Below are 23,798 nucleotides of genomic sequence, written 5' to 3' on the forward strand. Positions count from 1 at the left end.
GAGCTCTAGTGTTTCTTGTACTGCTTTTGGAAAGCCTGTGTTGGGACAGCTCTGGCCTCGCAGCATAAGAACGAGAGGAACTTACCTCTCATGGTGGAAGGTTTATCAATGGGGAAGTCTCCGTCCCAGACAATGGAGAAATCCACCGGCAGGTCCCCCATCTCATTGCCCTCGTACCAGTACTGCAGGGAAAGAACAGGAACAAACCAGTCAGGTCAGTCGAAGATGTCTCACTCTTCCTCTCATCCAGCAGAAATCCAGACATATCGTCTGCAGAGTAATACACTATATGGATAAAAAGTATTTGGACGCCTACATATTACACCTTCTTTTTGAGCTTGTACAACATCCCATTGTAAATCCATAGGCATTAATATGGAGCTGGTCCCCCTTTGCTCTAAGTTTTAACAGCAGCAGCAGGTCTTGAGCTCTGCTGCAGTTATTGAGTCAGTTGGAGGCTTTTCTGCACTCTGCTCTGAGCTCAGCACTCGGCCCTGACCCTGCTCTGTAACTTTACGTGGTCTGACAGACACTCTGTGGACACTGAGCTGGTCTCTGTGAGCTGTTCCTCCTAAACTCTTCCACTGTTCAATAATAATACCACTCACAGCTGATGGAGGAAGATCTAGGAGGGAGGAAATTTCACCAGCTGACTTGTAGTTGTTGGTGCAGCGGTGTCTCCTATTACATACAGAACCACGCTGGAGTTCAGTGAGCTCTTTAGAACCTCCCATTCTTAATGTAAAGTGTGTAAATGCAGATTACATGGCTAGGGGCTTGATTTTACTGTATGCACCTGTGGAAATAGGTATGAATGAAACACCGGAATTCAGTGATTAATAGGTGTGGCCAAATACTTTTGTCCATTGCGTATTTCACGGTTTGGCCTTGCGTATCAAGGTCCACTTCCCCTCAAACCCTGAGAATAAATGTTTCTAAAAGGTTCTGGGGCAAGTCCTGACAAAGGTTCTTCACATTCTCTTAGTGGAACCAACAGTGGTTCTTCCAGGCAATCGCTCCAAAAACCACTATTTCTAAAAGCGTAGTTTGGCAAAGTCCAGAACGTTGTGTGTTGGAGAGTATACTTGCATTTTGCTCAGCCCAGAGAACAGTGCTGTTTTGTTTGTTTTTTTCTCTCCATCATCCACGTTTTAATTAGCAGCAACTGTGAGAGCACTTAGCCGACCCAACTCGGCGAGAATATCGCTGAGCAGCGCCATCAATCGCAGCCTTTGCAGCAACGTGGAGGGCTGGGCGAAACCAAGTGTGAGTGAACCAGAAGGACCCACACCGCATTCGAAAAATCTGTGCTCACAGCCTCCGGTTCTGGATAAATGTCGGTATCGCAGCGTCTGACCGGTGGGCTAAGAGCTCCCGCAGTGAAACCGCACTACTTTAACTTCTATTTAAGGCAAAACCAAAAAGTCCCAAAGCGCCGACAAGAAAGCTCCATTCCTTCGGCTGGTCATTAGGGCTGAGTGAAACATCAGCTGCTACAGCGCTGTTCATTCAGCCATGCAGCACAAATCAATCACTACAAGGCAAACACACACCACACCGGGAGCATTTGCTAGCAGCCTGAGTCACCGTGGCATGTGGGAAATTGTTCACAGTCTGGGACGGGCGATATGTACTCGCACTTCTATCACAATATTTACAACCAGATAATAGTGATGCATACTGCGATGTATCAAAACTGAATAAAGGAATAAAGTCACAGCAACAGCAGCAATAACGTAACGTAAAGGTTTACACCATCATTTTTTATATTACACTATATTTCATCTATATTAATAAATGATTCTATATTTTCTATATATTTTTTTAGATATTCTCCCTCTCCATTTGTTATTTCACATTTTTATCTATATTAATAAATGATTCTATATATTCTTTTTTTCCAGATATTCTCTCTCCATTTTTTTTATTTCACATTTTTTGTATTACACTATATTTGATCTATATTAATAAATAATTCTATATATTCTATATTTTTTTCAGATATTTCTCTCTCTATCATTTTTGGCTTGTTTTTATGTATCTTTCTATAATCCATATAATTTTAGATTTTTCTCTCTACATTTTTTCCATCTTAATTCTTTTTGTCTTGATTTTATGATTTTTATGTTTTATTATACTATATACTTTTTTACAAATATTTTTATCTAGATTTCTAAATAATTCTAGTTTATCTCTATTCTTTACCTTGTTCTCTAGGGTTTGTGTGACTGAATTATATATTTTTTAGAAATGTGCATCATATCCTTCTATATTTTTTATCTACATTATTACATTTTTATCTCAATATATTTTTGTCTTTTATTTTCATTATATATTGATTTTCTGAGCAGACAGCCGTCAAAGCATTTCACTAAAAGTTGTGCTGTGTATGATTGTCACCAGTAAATCTGATTTAATATCAATTTGACAGTTTACATCTACAACAGAAATGATACCGGCATCTTAACACACAGATCATTCTTGGAAGGTTGTGCAAGCATTACACTGAACACTCTCTCCACCAGTTAGGGTGATTATACACCAGTACAAATGTGACACTGGAGTAAATACAAATAAACTAATAAAGCATACTGTGTGTGTGTGTGTGTGTGTGAGAGAGTGTGTAGCTTTTCCTTTTCCAAAGCTCTCGTCGAGGAAAGCCAGCGTTTACAGTTACCATTCAGCACCGAAACTGAAATGTCAAGTGGCTGCTTCCTCACAATTACTTGTTTTGGCAAAAACTGTGTTGATATTCAACATATTTTCTTCATTTGCAACCACTTGACATTAAAATCCTGCAAATGAAAAGCATTATCGCTTCAGTGTAGTTTATCTAATCAGTCCTTCATTAAAGTAAATCAGGTAAGCTCCTGTTAGAACCGACCGAATCCACACAGCATCTGGAGCTCACAGAGAAGTGACAGTGCTCTTCTAGCCCAACGATCAATAACTGAACCGAGCATCAGGACCTTCTGACCGCTGACTTTCTGATACCATGGCTTCATTCTGAAGTTATACAGTGTTTTTTTTCCCCATAGGCTCCTATAGGACCCTGCACAGAACCGGGACCCCCCATCCCCACCTTAGCAGAGTGTGTGTCAATGTGTGTGTGTGTGTGTATATAACAAACTCGAGTCCTCCCTCAGCTGCTCTTAGGCGTATCTGAGAGGAAGTGGAGTGCGCTGGGCTCCGGCGGGGGTGACGAAAGGCCGAAGTAAAGCTAACTCAACCTGTTGACACCAGGCTCCGAGCAGCCGCATGCTTCTATAGGACCCAGCTGCTCTGCATCTTCCCTCGTAATTGGGGTCAATTATGGATGACCTGCGGAGCGCTCCAGGTTAGAGAGGTCACCGTCTGAACATCATTAGCTTATAGCGGAATTTGCAGGCTGGGTTTATTACGGCCTTTATTATATATTTTTTTCTTTCTCTGCTCAAAGACACAAACTCCAACAGCAACAAAGTGGCGGCAAAGTGTTGCACGGCTGAAGCTTCGCGGGTGGGTGGGAGGAAAATAAGCCTGTGGGCTTCAAAGAAGCATTGGCAAATACCAAACACACCTGAACGTAGGCTGGAAGAAAAAAAAAAAAAAAAGCCAGGGAAAGGAGCTGTCCATTATGTTGACTGTATTTTTGGGTCTAAATCCAGAAATGCTTGTGAAGACACCAAAAGGAGAATAAAAAAAAGAGAAGAATTGGTGAAGAAACGTAAATAAATAGAAAACTATATAAAATGGGTTGTTGTCATGCATAAGCTGCGGTGATGAAAGCTAGGGGAGAGAAAGAGGAGAGGGAGAGAGTCGTACACAATGTATTTTGGGCAGTAATATGATGTATTTTCTTGCCTATTGCCTCCTCTCCAGTGAAAGGCAGGGCAGCTTTGAGGAGATTAGCCGGCGAGTGTAAATGCGCGAGAGCCTTTGTGTTGGCCCATACAATACGGCTTATCTGTGCCAGTAGTGAATTGATTTTCCTCAGGCTTGTCTTCCCACAGTATCGCCGTGCGCTCTGCGAGGAGACAGCCTGGCCTGATTCTGTCAGGAGAATCATTGGAAATGACTAGTAAACGACAGCAAGGTATTCTTACCTTTAAGCCCCCCCCCTCTCCCCGGCCCACCCCTCTATTGAATCCATCAGCAGTGCAAACACACACACACACGCGCTACACCCCACAACAAATACTCCAGACTGGAAACCATCAGCAGGAATGAAAAAGCTCCATCTCCAGCGTGTGGATTGTGTTTTCTACAGCGTGTTGGGCTTATTACAATCCTGTTTGCCTGCTAGAAGCCTGCAACAAGCGACAAGTGGCGCGAGAGGAAGGCAGAAAGAAAGAGCTGGCTGGGGTTTTTAACAGCCGTCCTCTTAATAAATGATGTGCTCAACAATCTACTTATTGCAGCAAAGTTAATACAGCAGGGCTGTTTACGGCATGGGGGGAGATGATGAATAACCGGGCGGAGATATTGACTCAGGAGAGGAAAAAAAAAAAAGAAAGAAAATGCTGCGACTTACAAAAAAAAAACAAACAAAAAAAACACCCTTTACTAAATGAAGTGATTGCAATTAATTCCAATAATGGAAGCAGACTTTTAAGCATTAAGTAGGATTTTCCTCTCGCAAAGATGTTTACTAAGGTTTCGATACAGCCAGCCTGTAGCCTGTAGCCTGCAGCCCCATAGTGTGCTCTCCGGCTCTGATCTGGCTCGTCAGTGCAGAGTCCCTTAAGTGACACACTGAAAATCAATGGAACTTAATGGTGGAGGTTTTCTTGTACATTTAATTAAGTTACGAAAATGAGGCTCGGCTCAGCAGAAGGACGGCGCAGCGCGGGCGCAGCTCGGATGACGTATGGGAGCGTGCCCCTCCGCGCGCATTACCTAATGCTAACCTAATTACTGAATCATAGGTATCTTGTTACCAGGCCTCTACCAGCAATAACAGGGCCTAATTTGCTCTCCCGCTTGTTTGCGTCATTTCTTTAATTACTATGCTGAGGGGAATGGGAATTCTGGGACTCGAGCACTGATACGGACGCGACTGGGAACCGTTTCGGCCCCTGCCAAACCGACTCTGATGAGCTTTGGCTTGGTTCGTTTCCAGCCATGAGGAATGATGATCGTGGCACGGGCTTCAGAGGACGGCAGGGGAAAAGTGATAATGATGGACAGCGAGGAGAAAGAGAGAGAGAGAGAGAGAGAGAGAGAGAGAGAGAGAGGGAGAAGGTGCGAGAGGGATGTATAGAGAGGGAGAGAAAGCAACAGGGAGAGGGAGAGAGCGAAAGAGTGAGACAGAGTGTGACAGGGGAAGAGAGAGAGTAAGTGAAACAGTGTGAAAGAGGGGGTGAGAGAGTGAGTGTGAAATAGAGGGAGAGAGAGAGAGAGAGAGAGAGAGACACAGACACACAGAGACCGAGAGAGAGACAGAGAGAGGGGCTGAGACAGAGAGAAAGAGAGACACAGTGAGAGAGAGAGAGGGGGGGGGAGAGAGAGAGAGACAGACAGAGAGAAAGAAAGAAAGAGACAGAGACAGAGAGAGAGACAGAGAGAACAGAAAAGGACAGCGAGTGAGACAGATACACATACAGACAGACAGACAGACAGACAGAGAGAGAAAGAAAGAGACAGAGAGACACAGAGAGAGAGAGAGAGAGAGATAGCGAGAAAGAGAGACACACACAGTGAGAGAGAGAGGGGGAGGGGGGGGAGAGAGAGAGAGACAGACAGAGAGAGAGAGAGGGGGAGAGAGACAGACAGACAGACAGAGAGAGAGAGAAAGAGACACAGAGAGAGAGAGAGAGAGAGAGAGAGAGAGAGAGAGAGAGAGAGAGAAAGAAAGAGACAGACAGACAGAGGGGCTGAGAGAGAGAGAGAGAGAGAGAGAGAGAGAGAGAGAGAGAGAGACAGACAGACAGACAGACAGACAGAGAGGCTGAGACAGAGAGAGAGAGCGAGACAGAGAGAAAGAGAGACACACACACAGTGAGAGAGAGAGGGGAAGAGAGGGGGGGAGACAGACAGACAGACAGACAGAGAGACAGACAGACAGAGAGAGAGAGAGACAGACAGACAGAGAGAGATATGGACGGTTAAACTCGTGTCATCAGAAATGAGGTAGGTGCGCTGATCCGAGGCTAACCGAAGCATTCCTTCCTCATGAGAACGGCCGTGATGTCAGAGAGAAGTTTCTGGAATATCGCTTACAGCTCACTGAGCCATTCCTTCATTTACAGATTCCAGATCAGCTGACTCTCTCCTCACAGAGCCCACTCATACAGCACCGCCACCATCACCATCACAGGACCGGATCAGAGCCTCCCCTCCACAAAACCACTAACCTACAAACCAGTGAAGACCTGAGAAACGGAGGAGGCAGTTCTGAGAGTGTCTCTAAAGTCCCTGCAGAGCTTCAGCCAAACCAGACCTACTCTAAACCACGGATTCAACTGTCAGATCTACAGCAGTCTTTATTAATACACCATAAAAACATTAGAAATGATTTCTTTTCAAATATTTCTTCATCAATTGAAATAATTATTCCCATTCCATTCATATTGCTGTTTTCCCTGTTTTAAAGGCAACGATATCGGAAAGCCACAAAAGCGATGATGCAGCTCAATGCTCGGGGGGCTTCATACCCCTTTAGTACAGAGAGTCCTATTCTATTGGCCATAATTCGACAGGGACTACACAAGCGGTGTGTGTGCGTGCGCGCATTTGCACAACTGTGTCAGCAATGGGTACAACTTAAAGTAGCTGAATGCATTCACTAGAAGGGGTGTCCACAAACATTTGGACAGATAGTGTGTATATATAATCTGTCCAGAGCTGTGCACACTTCTGCATAAACTAAAGCATAAACACTGTTTATTTACTGAAATTACAGGAAAAAATATTATAATGTATGAATAAATAAATATAAATAAACAACTATTATTATTTATTTAAATATATATTATATATATAATATATTTATATATTTAAAATATATATTTTCCTGTAATTTATAGTTATATCATTATTTATTTACATTATTATTATTAAGATGTAGTCTTTTATTTCTTTAAAACAAATTATATCTATTGTAATTTTTACTATTATTATTTCTCCATTTCATGCAGATCTTTTGTCACAGAACTAGCGCCCCCTGGCTTTAGGGTGCTGAACTGCAGGCCAAACCCAAATCAAAAGGTACTGAATCATGAACAGGTTGGGTTGGTCGTTCATTTGCGAGCCGCGTCACACAGTAATTTACATACAGAGGTTTTGGGAAATGCTTGTTATTTAACAGACACTCTTCCGTTACGTTACCGAGAACTAGTTAACGATGTATTTAGCATTTCGTGCTAAATTACATTTTTGAGAATCTCACCCCAGCCCACCTGCAACCACCCTGCCATTTACTGCCTGACACTCTGCTGAAATGACTGGTGGAGGAAGGCGAGGCTTCCAGCACCGCGGGCACTGGAGTGGAGTAATGAAGTTTTTAAATTTGCCACTTTTCTCAGAACCCTGCTGGAGACCTGCAGCCCCGGGTTTGGAACGGCCGCATGTTCACATGTTCGCATGAAGAACATTAAAGCTGGGAGGGGCTTTTGTCTGCATGTTCCTCTCTGCGGAGCAGCAGAAAAACGCTAATGCCTGATTGAGCACTTGATGAGAATAATAGAATAATGAGGGTGAGCTGGTTCAAAAAGCCTGACAAAAATAACATTTAAGTGTTTTTATTCAAAAAGCCTCCGCTACCCTGCTCAGAGGATAATGGACTTCTTTGTGAGGGGCTCTCTTCATCAAGAGGCTGGTTTAGAACTTGGGCATTGTGTAAAAAAAAAAAAAAAAAAGAGGCCTCCGCGCTACGTTTCCCCGGTAACACGGCCGGTTCCTGTCGCTAAGGGGTCAGTGGCGCTTAGCAACACTTACACTTATGGGCTCATTTCGGGTATTCTGTTCACCTCTCATTTCGGGAAGGACGGAGAAAAGAAAATATGTCCTGAAAAATGTCTCTGAATGTTGTCTGGGTCTGGCGAAGCGCTCCGGGGCGGCGGTGTGGTTCATCTTCCACGGGGAAGCGTTCAACGGTAATGCACGACAAAAGCGAACGCTCATGATGTTTCAACTCCAGCTAATGCATTTATCATGCACGTGATGGAGGGAGTGTACGGGGGAGAGATGCATCAGACTGATATATGTGCAGGCCAGGGGGGTGTAATGCTGATGTCGGCAGTACGCAGTACGCACCAAGCACAGCCATGGATCTGAAAAAAAGGTCCATGTGGGTTTGAGTCAGGATCGCAATTCACATCTTTCTTTCCTCCACTCGAATTCCTAAAACAAAATGTTTTGAGATATGCAGCTACAGAATACTGCATTTACCACAACCCTGTTTGTGTTTTTAAAACATAAATAAATAAATAAATAAATAAATAAATAATAACAATAATAATAATAAAACTGGAACTTAGCATTTCCTAAGTAGCTCCAACTTTCAGCCAGCTGCTAGGCTATTTGTACATGGTCAATTATGTGAAGCTAGGTGGTTACAATGGCGTTGCTTGGTGGCTGCTATGATATTCCAATATGCTTCTACGGCGATTGCTATGGTGTATTCTATGGTATCCAAAGTGTTTGCTATGCCATCCAAATTGCTTGATATGGTGTTGCTAGGTGGTTGCTATGGTGTTGCTAAGAGGTTGCTATGGTATCCCTTTTGATTGCTATGGTGTTGGCAGGTGGTTGCAATTGTACACCAGGTGGCTGTTACGGTGTTCGGTGCTGCTAGATGGGCACTACAGTGTTGTACTAGAATGCGATTGCTATGGTATTCTATATGCTATTGAGTTGCTTTGTGGTTGCAAGGATGTTGCCAGATGGTTGCTAGACAACTGCTACTATTATGGTATCCCATGTGCTTCCAATGTCAGGTTGAAAACAAGTGGTTGATGTGGAACCCTATGTGTGGAACCCCATGTGGGTTGCTATGGTGTTGCTCAAACTTTCAGCCAGTTGCTAGGCTGTTGCTACATGGTCAATTATGTGAAGCTAGGTGGTTACAATGGCGTTGCTTGGTGACTGCTATGATATTCCAATATGCTTCTACGGCGATTGCTATGGTGTATTTTAAGGTATCCCAAGTGTTTGCTAAGCCATCCAAATTGCTTGCTATGGTGTTGCTAGGTGGTTGCTAGGGTATCCCAGTTGATTGCTATGGTGTTGGCAGGTGGTTGCAATGGTGGGCACTACAGTGTTGTGTATTAGAATGTGATTGCTATGGTATTCTATGTGCTATTGAGTTGCTTTGTGGTTGAAAGGATGTTACCAGATGGTTGCTAGACAACTGCTACTGCTATGGTATCCCAGGTGCTTCCAATGTCATGTTGAAAGCAAGTGGTTGATGTGGAACCCTATGTGGTTATCTGGGAATCATTTGTATCATTATGACATACGATGGGTGCACAAACTTTCGCACCCCATTCATTCCTACGGGACAAATCCCTGTAAAAATCTGTCGCTATGCAGAAACCATACATCTGATGAAAATGCAGCACGGTCTAAGACAGGAAACAAATTGGCTGAGTTGGGCTGTCTTATCCTTTCCTTAAGTTTGAACAGGAAAAAAGGAAAACAAAAGGGGGCTAAAAACACACCCTTGAGGTACGCCCTCTCCGGTGTTGAGTGATTTAGAGTGTAATTATATCTCTGACTGTTATCTCCTGACGTGCGTAATAAATTCAATCTGTCAAAATCAGAACCTTAATCATTAATCCACTAGTTTCCCTTCAGCGACTTCCACTGCACCTCATAATTACAAATATCTGAATCTTCGATTTCTCCGCTGGAAATTGAATCAGAATCCGGCTCAAACCTCTCGCTAGCGCATTGAGCGGGTAGAGCACAGTCCTTCACTGCCTCAGGGAGGCTGAAGCTGCACAATAGAAGTATTGTGACAAGCTGAAAAGGCAGCTGTCTAAGGGCTGGGACCAGGCAGAGGCGGAAGGCAGTGGAGAAATTAAGGAGAATACAGGACAAGTTAACTTGATTTTTGTTCAGAAATAATGAGCCGTTACTGCACTGCACTGCACTGCGAGCCAAAGACATGCCCTGAGGGAGCGCATTTGCACATTTGCATCGGGGGTAAAAGAGCAGACGCACTGGCTGTAACGCGACACCAGCGCCTTGCAGGGTTTTCGGGGCTTCAGCTCTTTTTTAAAGGCGCCCTTTTAAAATGACTGAGTGCTACTAAAGAGTACGAGCTCGGACAGGTGTGCCAAGTAGCTGCCGCTGTCAGTTAACGATATCATTTGTGACTAATATGGTGCGTAATGCTTCTCTGGTTTTATGGAAATAACTCGGAATAGGGTTCCTCCCCATTTTTTTAACTCTTGGCTTTTTTTTTATCTAAAGTTCATTATTAGACAATAGTAGTTCAGCTACAGGCTGCAGGCGCATAAAGGCTGAATGTCACATGCCTGAGACACCACAACAACCACCTGGGATACCATATCAACCACCTAGCAACAACATTTCAATCACCTGGGGTGCCATATCAATCACCTTGCAACACTGCAGCAATCACCTCATGTGCCATAACAACTGCCTGCAAAAACACCTAGCAAGCACTAAGCACCACCGTAGCAACCAACTAGCAACACCCGAGCAACCATCTTTCACACTATAGCAACATCATAACAACCACACTGCAACCATCTAGCAACACCATAGTGAGCACCTGGGATACCATAGCAATCACCTTGCAACAGCACTAGGCAACACTGCAGCAACCATACGAAATACCATAGCAAATGCCTAGTTTACACGCTAGCGTCCATTAAGGACCACAACAGCAACTACCTGAAATGCCAGAGCAGCCACCCAGCAACACCCTAGCAACCTTTAGCAACACCATAGGAACCATCTAGCAATACCCGAGCAACCATCTGGCATACTATAGCAACATCATAACAACCACATTACAACCACCAACAACACAACAGCAAACACCTGAAATACAACAGAAGCAACCTAGCAACACCCTAGCAACCATTGAGCAACACCATAGGAACCACCTGGGATCCTATCAAAATCACCTTGTAACACTATAGCTCCCCATCTAGCATACACTTAGCAACACCATAGCAACCACCTGAAATATGATAGCAACCGCCTAGCAAACATTCTAGAGAGAACTAAGGACCACTAAAGCAACCACCTGAAATAGCATAGCATCCACCTAGCAACATCATATCAATCGCCTGTGATACCACAAAAGTCACCTTGCAAGCACTTAACACCACCATAGCAACATCATAGCAAGCACCTAGCACCACCATAGCAACCACCTAGGATACCATAGCAACTGCTTAGGCGGAAACCTAATGTCGACACTTGTAGAAAACAAATCTACATAAGAAATAAAAACCCCTCCTTTGAAAATGAAGCATCTTTTACATCAATGGACTGTTTGTCTGTTTGCTGACCTTGAAACACACCGGAAAATCGGAAAGGCAGACTGAGAACTGTCTGCTCGGAATGCAGATGAAGTGCAACTGTAATTCACAGCGTAAATACGGGACTCAGCCCTTCATTAACAGCACAGTAATTAACAGTAAAAACCCCGGCCCAGCCCAGGCCTGGAGAAGGTGTGGAGCAGCGGTGTGTTGGAGCAGCGGTGTGTTGTAGCAGCGGTGTGTAAAGAGGAGACGACGCTGATTGATTCTCTGTCGTTCATCTCGGGACACTCACAATTTCATTAGCATGGACCTCATGGCCTCAAAGTCACCTGGCTGCCCGGCTCCCGAGGAGATGCAGGGCCATTCGTCCTGACGGCCATATTGATTGATCGCTGTTGCCTTGCGTGTTTTTGAGGGTGTGTGTCTGTGTGTGTGTGTGTGTGTGTGTGGGAGTATCTGTGGGTGCGGGTGAGATGGGGAGGTGAGAGAAGATGACGATGACACACACTCCCCTGGGAACAAGTGTAATCTGGGGCATGTCTTTACCAGTGCTAGATTGCCGTTCAGTTCAGAAGATGCATGACGAGGGTGTGAGAGTGAGTGAAGGGGGGGGGGGAGGGGGGGTAGTGATACATAGAGAATGAAAGTGAAGACCAAATAAAGAGAGAAAGAAAGAGTAAGGGGAAAGAGAAAGGGAGTGAAGGAGAAAGAGAGAGTGCGAGAGAGAGAGAGAGAGAGAGAGAGAGAGAGAGAGAGAGAGAGAGAGAGAGCAGAAGACATGGGAGAGAGAGAGGGGGAGAGAGGGCAAAGAGAAAGGGAGTGAGGGCAAGAAAGAGGGAGAAAGAGAGGGAGAGAGAGATTGAAGGAAAAAGACAGAAAAAGAGAAAGAGAGAGAGAGAGAGAGTGAGAGAGAGAGAGATAGGAAGAGAAGGGGGGAGTGGAGGAAAAGAGGGGGTGCTCTGGGTGTGCTGTGTCACTGGTAATCAGACTATTGATTAATCTAAGCATCCTCACCCAACACTGAGAGAAGGAGGGTGCGGAGGAACAAAGAGATGGAGAGATAGGTGGAGGATGGGGGTGGGGAGGAGATGAGGAGATGAGGAGATGAGAGGAAGAGACGGAGTGCGATGGTGGGGGTAGGGGTTCTGCTCAGAACGGCACACAGACAATAACGCTGTAGGCTTGATGCTTGTAGCTCTGTAGGTTTCTGGTCTGTGGTGTAACAGGCGGAGCTGGCTTACGTGGCTTTGTGGTTCTGCTGGACGTTCTTTAGCCATTCTGAACGAATCCATGAGGAAATTGATAAATAAAATGTTTACATGTTAAAGCGTCAATATCAAAACCTTCAATACTGGCTTTAAAGAGAGCCATTATTTCCCATTAAAACCACCTGCCTAACATCACGTAGATCCCACTCGTGCCTCAAACAGCTCTGACCTGTTGAGGCATGGACTCCACAAGACCTCGAAGGTGTCCAGTGGTCTCTGGAACCCCTTAAGACGTTCCCAGGCGATCCTTTTCGTCCTGTAAGCTGTGAGGTGGGACTTCCATGGATTGGATGCAATAAGGTTTCAGTGCCCATGACCCTGTCGCCAGTCTGTGGAGCACTTTTGGTAGGTACTGACCACTGATCACCATACCGGGAGCACCGTACAAGACCTGTCTGATGTTTGGAAGATGCTCATCACAGTTTGGTCCTCAGATTTGAACACATGCTGCCTAATATGTAGATCCCAGCCCTTCACAGGTGCCACTGTAACCAGTCAATCAGCGTTATTCACGTCACCTGTCGGTGGTCTTAATGTTATGTCTGATTTCTTTATTTAAATGAATGTTTTTTTAATGACCTTATAGAAGCAGTACATTCAGAACAGACTGGTAAACGGGACTCTCTGGTATGATGGAGAAGGTGTGTCTCAGTTGTGATTGAGATGCATAGTGCTGGTAGAGGCGGGGCTGGGGTAGGTGGGGGGTCACAGGCACACAGAGAGCAGAGGGGGGAGAGATGAGTGGAAACAGATGGAGGAACACCAGTGGCTCGCTGCGGAGACATCCTGCACACAAGCCTTCCAGCCATATCGTCCCGGGAAAGGACAACAATTAATCCCGCCTGGAATGTCATCAAGAATGGAAAGTGGATGCCTATGGACATGCTGCTCATTATTAACCCCTCCAACTTCACTCATTAATGCTATACTGCAGAGCTGAAAAGTGTGAGAACACAATCCACATCACCATGGAAACCCTGATTATTCATGTCCTGACCAACAATAACGATTCTGTGACCCAAACAACATGATCTAGGACTTCTGGCTGTCGATGTAATATGATAAGGACCGTCATTAAAGGGTTAAGGGAAACTATGGGACATCAATTGTCCTGTCGAAGGACATAGACAAGTTGCGTGACCTTTGACCTCCATGAGTCAGGAAGTCAGAAAGCACAAGCTCCACCTGCAGCCTCAGCCCTCACCCCCCTCACTCCCCCGGTCACACTGTCAGCCCGCATTACACACCACATCCACCTCCCACTAATTATTTTACACCATTCCCCAGGGTTACCGTGACAACCAGATGGGTCACAGACGGTGACTGTGCTGAGAAACGGCACCAGAAGAATAAGAGGAAGAAGAAGAATAACGGGGGGGGGGGTGAGAGAGAGAGAGAGTGAGAGAGAGAGTGTGTAAGTGAGTGATGGAGAAAGAGAGAGAAGCGAGGTAGAGAACGAGAAGAAGAGAGAGATCCAGAGAGAGGAAGATGAAGAGTAAGAGAAAGAGAGAGACTGAGAAGGAGGACGAGGGAGAGAACAAGAGACAGAGTTAAAGAAAAAGAAGACAAAGGGTCAAAGAGTCAGAAAGGGAGAGAGAGAGAGAGAGAGAGAGAGAGAGAGAGAGAAGGAGATGAGAGAGAGGATAGAAAAGAGAGCAAGAAAAAGGAGAGAGATACAGAAAGGAAAAAACACAGAGCAAGGGAGAGAGAATGAGGAGGCGAGAAAGGAGAAAGAAAAAGAGAGGAAGGATGGAGAAAGAGAGAGAGAGAGAGAGAGAGAGAAAGAGAGCGAGAGAGAGAGATGGATAGAGAGAAAGAGGGAGAGAGAGAAAGAGAGCGAGAGAGAGAGAGATGGATAGAGAGAAAGAGGGAGAGAGAGAAAGAAAGCGAGAGAGAGAGAGAGATGGATAGAGAGAAAGAGGGAGAGAGAGAAAGAAAGCGAGAGAGAGAGAGAGAGAGAGAGAGAGAGAGAGAGAGAGATGGATAGAGAGAAAGAGGGAGAGAGAGAGATGGATAGAGAGGGGGGGAAAGAGAGAGAGATGGATAGAGAGGGGGGGAGAGAGAGAGATGGATAGACAGGAAGAGGGAGAGAGAGAGATGGATAGAGAGGGGGGAGAGAGAGAGAGAGAGATGGATAGAGAGGGGGGAGAGAGAGAGAGATGGATAGAGAGGGGGGGAGAGAGAGAGAGATGGATAGAGAGGGGGGAGAGAGAGAGAGAGAGATGGATAGAGAGAGGGAGAGAGAGAGAGATGGATAGAGAGAAAGAGAGAGAAAATGAGTAAAAGAAATGAGATGATGGAGAGATTAAGAAAAAAGAAAAGAGAGTGAGAGACAAAACAAAGAGAGAGAGAAAGAGAGAGAAAGAAGGAGAGAGATACAGAAAGGAAAAAATACAGAGCAAGGGAGAGAGAATGAGGAGGCGAGAAAGAAGAACAAAGAAAAAGAGAGGAAGGATAGAGAAAGAGAGAGAGAGAGAGGGGGGGAATATGAGAGAGAGGGATGAGAGAGATGCAGAGAGTAAAAAAAGAAAAAGAGGACTAGAGAGACAGAGAGAGAGAGAGAGTAAAAGAAATTAGATGATGGAGAGAGAGATTAAGAAAATGAAAAGACAGAGTGAGACAAAAAGAGAGAGACAGAGAAACAGGAAAAAAGGGCGAGAAAGCAAGAGACAGAAGAGAGACACGGAAAGTAAAAAAGGGGTAAAGGAGGAAAAGGGACAGGGAGACAGAGAGGGACAGGAGGAAGAGAAAGAGGGAGTGAGAGTTATAGAGAAAGAGACAGAGACAAAGAGAGAGAGAATGAGGGAAAAAAAATAGGAGGAGGGAGAGAGAGAGAGAGGGGACAAGAGTGAGAGCGAGACAGAGGAGACTCTCAATGTCAGCGGTGTGACACGCCCCATTATTCACTCGGATTGAAAAAACAAGACTTTCAATGTTAGGAATTTTCGTCTTTCCTCGGACAAACTTTTTTTCCTTCCTCCTTTTTTTGCTGGTGATCGGCGGCTCAGTGAAAAGTCACCTTGGCTTCTTCAGCAGACAAACTCGCAGTGCCTCCCTCTCTCTCTCTTTCCGTCTCTCGACTAACCATGATCTAGTGCTCAGTGCAGACGGCTTCAGTGCAGACAGATTGTTCCTGAGTAAGCTCTATATAATGAGCCAAAATAATGCATGCGTTCCTTTCACACTTACTCAAATACCATCTGGGCGAGGCTATACTGGAGGAAATATGTTGATGAAAAATGTGGATGCTGATGGGGAGAAAGTGGGCTATATTGATGGCATTGTTGCTGTTTACAAAGCACAAATTACAAGCTATTCAGGCTGAAAGGAAACCTCAACCTCAGGCTCAAAATTCAATCAATATCTAAAAAAAAAAAAAAAAACTCCGAAAACACTCCTACACAAAGAAGCCGCTCGCTCCAAACACAAGAAGCTCCGAATACTCTCCTCGCTTCTCTCGTCTCGTGTGACCACCCTTCCACCCAAGAAATGAGCTGCGCTGCTGAATAATATGCGGCCTGGTTTCACACCAGGTCGATTAACATATCAAAACTAATGTTTGGCCGTTCTTACACCTGACGGATTAACGCACGAATATTCCAAACCAATACTCGAGCTTCTTAACACAGAGAATTAGCATATCAAAACAGGTATTTGACCACTCGCGTATAAAGGAGTAAGAGTACACACCTGATTAATTAACATACCAAAGTGTTTGACCCTCCAGGTCCACCATAGCAGTGGCAGATTTAGGTATTGGGTGATATTTGCAGATCACGCCAAGGACTAACCACTTTACGGCGACCCACAAGGTTCTGTTCTAGGACCTACATGTTTCCATTAACATTAAAGGCATTTGGCTGACGCTCTTATTCGAAGCGACTCCCACTGGAATTACGCTATACTCTACACTCTTCAATGTGCTAGGAGTCTTGCCCAAGGGCTCTTAATGGTGGTGCGGCGTGCTTGCCCAGCTGGACAATCTAAAATCCTAGTCTGCCATGGGACAGGCAGTAGTGTTATGGTGTTACGTACCTGCTACACTAAGCATGTCATGGTATCCCTCAAGGTTCTGTTCTAGGACCTACATGTTTACATTCGCATTAATGGCATTTGGCTGACGCTCTAATTCGGAGTGACTCCCACTGGAATTATGTTATACTCTCCAGGTCGGAAAAAGATAGTGTTAGGAGTCTAGCCGAAGGGTGGTGTGCTTGCCCAGCTGGACAATCTAGAACCTTAGTCTGCCATGGGATAGACAGTAGTGTTACATACTCGCTACACTAAGCACTTCATGGTATCCCTCAAGGTTCTGTTGTAGGACCTACAATAATGCCATTTAGCTGACGCCATTTAGAGTGTCTTACACTTGCATCACATGACATAGGTAGGAGAATGTAGTGTTAGGAGCCTTTGGAAAGGGCTCTTATTGGTGTAGTATGGTGAGCTTGCCTAGCCAGCTTCCTGTAGCTGCTGCCCGCATCAGATTCAAACCCCTGACGCTGGCCTATAAAGCCAAAAATGGACCAGCCAGGACCCCTCCGTTCTTGATGGCAATGGTCAAAAGCCGATCCGCACCAAGAGCCCTTCCAGCTTCAAGTACGGCTCGGCTCGACCCGCCATCCCTTAAAATCTACGGAAGACAAGCGCCCAGGCTTTTTTCTGTCCTGGCACAGAAGTAGTGGAACGAGCTTCCACTGGGTGTCCGAACAGCAGAGTCCAACGCTCGCTGTCTTCAAACCCAGACCCTCCTCTTCCTAGAGTACTTGGGTGAAGAGTAGAGTACTATAGTAACTTTGAATTATTAGTCTATTTAAACGAGGTTATTCTTGAGTAAATAGTAAAGCACTTTTGCAAGTCGCTCTGGATAAGAATGTCTGCTAAATGCCTTAAATGTAAATGGCACAACAATCAAACACTAGTCTGACCCATTAGACAATCTAACACTTAAGTGGCATCCCACAAGGTTCTGTTGTAGGACCTACATATTTGCATTTACATTAGTGGCATTTAGCTTCTCCAGGGCATTCTTACCCACTAACATTTTACCTGCTACAAAGGTTGAAGAATGTAGTGTTAGGAGTCTTGCCCAGGGACTCTTATTGGTGTAGTGTGGTGGAATTGCACCCTACTGTGCTCCAAGAAAGGGGGGGGGGGGGTTTACCGACTACACCAACCACTATATGGCAACCCACAAGGTTCTGTTGTAGGACCTACAATTTTTGATTTACATTAAGGTGATATTTAGCTGATGCTCTTATCCAGAGTACGTACATTACACAGGGGGGATAATGTAGAGTTAGTAGTAGTAGTAGTAGTTGACTTTGCCCTTAGACTTTGGGGCCCTCAGAGGCAGTTCTGGGGGCCGTGTTTTGCTGAATCTGTAATGCAGAATGAAGACCATTCTTACCGAAGTGTTCTGGCACTGGATGCAGGAGCTGTTGAAGCGGACGGCTGGAATGCGCTGGACTTTCCCCTGGATATTGAACACACACTCGTAGTTCTTTTGGCCCGACTGCGGCTGGGGTAGGTTCCGGGCCCGCAGTGTGATTGGACGAACGATTCCTGCTGGAACCAGGATATCCGTGCTGTGCAGAATCTGAGGGCAGCCCTAAAACAGACCAAAGCAGAAAAAGAAATTAGGGAGAAAACAAACAAACTACTATATGGTTGATATATGTATATATACACATGGACAAAAGTATTGGGACACCTCCTTGTTTCTTTCAGGTATCAAAGGCATTGAAAAAGTAACTGTCTCTACTGTCCAGGGAAGGCATTTTACTAGATTTTGAGGCATTGGTGTGAGTATTTGCCTGCAACCAAGGATAAAAGGATTACTGAGGTCAGGATGTTGGATGATCACCACCCCAGCTCATCCTAGACGTCTTGGATGGAGCACCATCATTCCAGAGAACACCGTTCCTCCACTGCTCCACAGCTCAATGCTGGGGGGCTTTATACCCCTCCAGCCCACGCCTGGAATTAGGGACTAGACAAGCAGTGTGTGTGCAGTTGAACAACGGTGTCAACATCAGGAAAAAAAAACAAAAACAACAAAACTTGGTTGATATATTTACATGGACAAAAGTATTGGGACACTTTCTACATTCTACTAGAGTATTTAACTGCAACCAAGGATAAAAGGGGGGCATTATACCCCTCTATCCCACGCCTGGAATTAGGGACTAGACAAACTGTGTGTGTGTGTGCATTTGCTGAATGCCTGCATTCGAAGGGGTGTCCACAAACATTTGCACGTGTTGTGTATATTGTCTCTCCATTTTTACATTGTGTCCAAAGATTTGCATTTGACTGAGCATTATGGGATACCAAACAGTAAGTTCTATCACACATTTCTCTGCTGCTTTTTTACTACAGTAATACTCTGCAAAGGAAAATTAGGAAAATTTTCCTAATATTCACGCCATTCTTCACATTTCGGGACAAATGATTCATGCTAAGATTAATTCTGAGGTTTGAGTGGAAAGCAGTGGAAAGACTTAGATCTTAAGTCTTAGATTTGAACCACTATTGGCGCAAGCAAGATGGAAAATCCTTGACCAAGAGATGATCAAAGCTGTTATTTTCCTGCATTAAAATACCATTTCTATACTTATTTTTAATACTGCATCAGATATTATACTATAATAACCCTATAATAATCATTTTCACCACCTATTATTAATCAGACTGCAAAATCAACTGAGAACGATCTGATAACAGTGTAGTACACCTTGTGGAGTCCCACAGGGTTCTATTGTAGGATCTAAAAAACTGATAATTATCAATCACGATAGTGTTGCAATTCTGAGGCCGAAGAACTGAAGGGTGGGCCTATGTACACGGTATCTCGTGTTCCCAGGAAACACACAGGGCCAGATGTGCTAGGAGGGAGCAGGGGGTCTGTAGAGGAGCACTGCCTGAAGAAGGCGGCGGCACAAACGGAGGTTAAAAAGCCCATTACACAGCTGCTGCGTCCGTCTCCAGTTTTTACGAGCGGCGGGTTTTCCTCGCTGTATCACCCTGATGAAGCGCTAAATGAATATCTTCCTCAGCCCTGCGCGTCAGCCGGCGTTAGCACAATCATTACAGCCCCGCCTGGCTGGACCTGATCACGGCATTCATCAAAGCCACTGGTATTGACACCTCCCCTAATAACACATGGAGCCCCTCCATACTGACGGGAATTATCATCACTGCTCAGCGATGTGGGGAGGGGGGGTGAAGAAGGGATGATGTCTTTACATCTAGCTGAGATCCAGACAGAAGAAACACCTTGCCTAGAAATGCTGAAATGGGAAACGGTGGATTAGCATGGGTTAGCATGACGCTAATTGGCTTCTGCTAGCTTTCTTTCGTTATTAACAAGGTGTTTTATTGGGGGTGTAACTTTACAGTCCCTGTAGGGAACTTAACAGGGATAAATGACAATACTGTGTCTCTGGACACATCAGGGCCATTAGAGCTAATATATATATATATATATATATATATATATATATATATATATATATATATATATATATATATATATATATATTTTATTATTAATTAACCGTTCAACCATTATCAACCTTATCCAAAAAGGAGCAATGCTGGCTTTTTTTTTAGCATCATGCCTGTTACTCAGCTCCTCCCTACCTGAAGGCAGTGGTCTAAATCTGATGCATACCAAGAGCCCTTCATTCTTAAAGTACGGCTTAACCCACCCCCTCTCAGGACGCTTGGAAGACAAGCATCCAGATCATTATCTCGCCTGGCACCAAAGCCAAAAAGAGTGTCCGAACAGCCGAATCACTTGCTATCTTCAAACATCAACTGAAGACCTGAAGATAGAGCTGGGCAATATCACAATATTTTATCGTATCGTGATAAATATCGGTATTGTGGTACACAATATGCTTTTATGAGTGCATCGTGGATGTCGTCAGTGTTTAAAGAGTGTTGATTACTGTAAACAGTCTTATTTCTTTTAATTCATTGCAGCATATTTTGAGTAAAAATCACAGTACTCAGTATAGGAGAGTATTTGTATGGCAGTTAAAAAAAATTTAATGCTGTTGGTGCATTTTGTCTGTGATGATTTTTTTTTTATAAATATTGTATATATCGTAAATAAATGTCTTTAAATATCGTGATATTACATTTTCCCATATCGCCAACAACAATAAAACTAACCTGAATTAAGAAAAATTAAATAGTAATGTGAGGAATCATTACTATTTTATTCATTACTACATTACCCCCCCACACACACACACCCAGGAACAGCGATGTTCCTGACACTAGGAAGGTAAAGGACTTAACAGACTCCGCCAATTTTCCACTCGTTCTGAGAGGAGCGCCAGGTCCCCAGACTCTTCCTGGTGATGGAGGTCCCATCACCTCTCCAACTGTTGAGCACGGGGGTGATTTTCTACCCTTCATGCAAGACTCATTAGTGCAGAGTTCCAGCCGCTCACTAGCACCGCCAGGTGGGCACAAACTCCATTGGGCGTCTTTAAATAGACCACATAAAAAGCTGCCTACCTCCAACATGCAAAGGGCACTTCTGACGAAGCTGGAGAAGGCCATTTACCGCCGCGTCCCCTTCGTCCTCCCTGCCACAGCTGGCCGTTAGCGTAACGCTTAGCGTGATCTGTTATCTATTTAACACTGAACAATAATCAAGGAGGCTGTAAAAGCAATTTGCCAGCACAGGTGTCATAAATCAGAGCACCGGCATGCACAGAGGCTGCCCGGCTCCACCGCTACTGCTGCCCCCCCCTACCCCAACCCCACCACTCCCAACATGCAGCACGCTGCCGCGAGTTTAACAATGATGCAACTCCCCAGCAGCGACGCCATCCATCTTCAGGCAGCGGCAGCTGATTCGGCCGGCGCGGCGCATCGGCACGCCGATAAATCTCATTTTCATATTGGAAGTATGAAAAGCAAGAATTTACTCCCCGCCGGGACGCGGCGGAGGCACAGGTGGGCAAGGTAGCAGGGGAGCAGAGTGTGTGTGTGTGTGTGGGGGGGGTGCAATCAGAGGGTGATATGAATCCAATTTATCAAGGTAAATGAACGGCCTTTAGTTCTGCATAGAGGGAGAAAAGGCTGGGAAATGGTACTAGTTAACCCCGGATGTGATGTACGAGCGCACGCCGTCCTCCGGCTTGCAACCAACGCGCTCAGGCTATCGCACAGTCAGCCCTTTCTGAGCAGAATCAGCCAGGCTGTTTTACTGATTAGGCTAAATAGCAGGCTTTAATTAACGAGGGGATGAATGGATAGCTCCATCACGGTGGCGGAGGAGCGGCGCGGCTGACTGACACTCCAGCTGATCCATTAAGCGTTACCTACGCCACCTGTAACTCAGCCCAGCTCTCACAGCTACTGTAGCTACCACTGAACCCACCGGAGTGAGCAGCACCGAGACACACAGCAGAGAGAGAGGAGAGAGAGAGAGACAGAGGGGAAGGAAAACAGGGTAAGAGAGAGGCGAAAGAGAGAGACAGCAGAACGGGGCGAGAGAGGGAGAGAGGGAGAGAGAGAGAGGAGAGAGAGAGACAGAGGGGAAGGAAAACAGGGTAAGAGAGAGGCGGAAGAGAGAGACAGCAGAACGGGGGGGGGAGAGAGAGAGAGAGAGAGAGAGAGACAGACAGACAGAGGGGAAGGAAAACAGGGTAAGAAAGAGGCGGAAGAGAGAGACAGCAGAACGGGCGAGAGAGGGAGAGAAATAGAAAGAGAGATGGAGCGATTGAGCCAGGGGGAGGGAGAGAGAGAGAGAGAGAGAGAGAGACTGAGAGGGGAGAGAGAAAGGGTGAACGACATACAAAGTGAGAGAGGTCAGGGTAAGAAAAAGTCAAAGAGAGAGAGACAGGATGAAAGAGAAAGCAACAGAGAGAGAGAGAGAGAGAGAGAGAGAGAGAGAGAGAGAGAGAGAGAGAGAGAAGAAAGAGGTAGAGAAAGAGTGACAGATTGAGAGCGGAGAGAGAAAGGGTGAGACATACAAAGTGAAAAACAAGAGAGAGAAGAAAGAGAGGGGCGTGAGAAAGAAAGAAAGGGGGAGAGAAAAGAGAAAGTGTGTGAGAGAGAGAGGGGGATAGAAAAGGAGAGAGAGAGGGGGGACTGAGGAAGAGTATCTGAGTGAGAGAAAGTGAGTGTGAGAAAAGTGGAGTGAGAGACATAGAAACAGCATGAGAGAGAGAGAGAGCAAGAGTGCGAGAGAGAAGTTGGGTGAAAGAAAGCAAGAGAGAGACGGAGAGAGGGAGAAAGTGAGTGCGAGACAATGGGGTGAGAGATACAGCAACAGCGAGAGAGACAGAGAGCAAGAGTGAGAGTGCGCGAGAGAGAGAAGTTGGGTGAGAGAAAGCAACAGAGAGTGAGAGATAGAGAAAGTGACTGAGGAAGGGCAGCTTGACAGAGAGACAGAGAAAGTGAGTGCGAGTGAGAAATGGGGAGAGGGAGGTTGAAAGAGGGAGAAACGGCGCGAGAGAGAAAGACAAAGTAAGTGCAGGAGAGTAGTGGGGTAAGAGAGAAAGCAACAGCGAGACAGAAACACAAAGAGAGGCAGAGAGAAAGAGATACAGAGTGTATTTGGCAGAGCGAGAGAGCGAGAGAGCTCGCGCGAGAGTGTATTTGTGTGGTCCATTTCGCCGGCCATGGTTAGCGAGGCGGGTGCTGGTTGGAGTGGGCTACTGAGGGGTTTTCAGCCCAATCCGTTCCCTTTCAGAGCGCTTTCACAAGAGGATGATTGAAGGAGGAGAGGAAAAACAGAGGCGGAGAGGAAAAATTAAACACCGCAGAACAGACTGCAGTTCTAGATATTCAGCACAGGTGAGTCCACTAATGGACCATAATGGACTTTTCATCAAGTTTCCACTTTTTAAAATGGGACACAGCTGCTCCATCACGCTCCTCTCCCTCACACAAAAGTTTTGGGCAGATTAGATCATTAGTTCCATCCTGCTCTGTTAATTACTAAATAAATCTCTTTAAAGCCCCTCTGATAAATCAGCTCTCCATAACTAACGCATTCATTCACACCCTGGTGTAGCAGAGTGAGCGACAAGAGAGAGAGCGCGCGAGAGAGAGACAC

The 23,798-nt window shown here is 45.3% G+C and overlaps 1 protein-coding gene across 2 annotated transcripts in view; it reads right to left on the minus strand.

The window, feature by feature from the left end:
• plxna3 (plexin A3) overlaps positions 1-23,798 on the minus strand; it is a 223,737-nt gene that overhangs the window by 44,755 nt on the left and 155,184 nt on the right. For both annotated transcript variants that reach the window (XM_072681439.1, XM_072681438.1), the window contains exons 10-11: positions 18,123-18,323; positions 86-182 (exon numbers count right to left, since the gene is read on the minus strand). In XM_072681439.1, coding sequence (XP_072537540.1) covers positions 86-182; positions 18,123-18,323 — 298 coding nt within the window. The remainder of the gene's footprint in view (positions 1-85; positions 183-18,122; positions 18,324-23,798) is intronic.

This window comes from Salminus brasiliensis, chromosome 6, assembly GCF_030463535.1.
Source record: "Salminus brasiliensis chromosome 6, fSalBra1.hap2, whole genome shotgun sequence".
Lineage (NCBI taxonomy): Eukaryota > Metazoa > Chordata > Actinopteri > Characiformes > Bryconidae > Salminus > Salminus brasiliensis.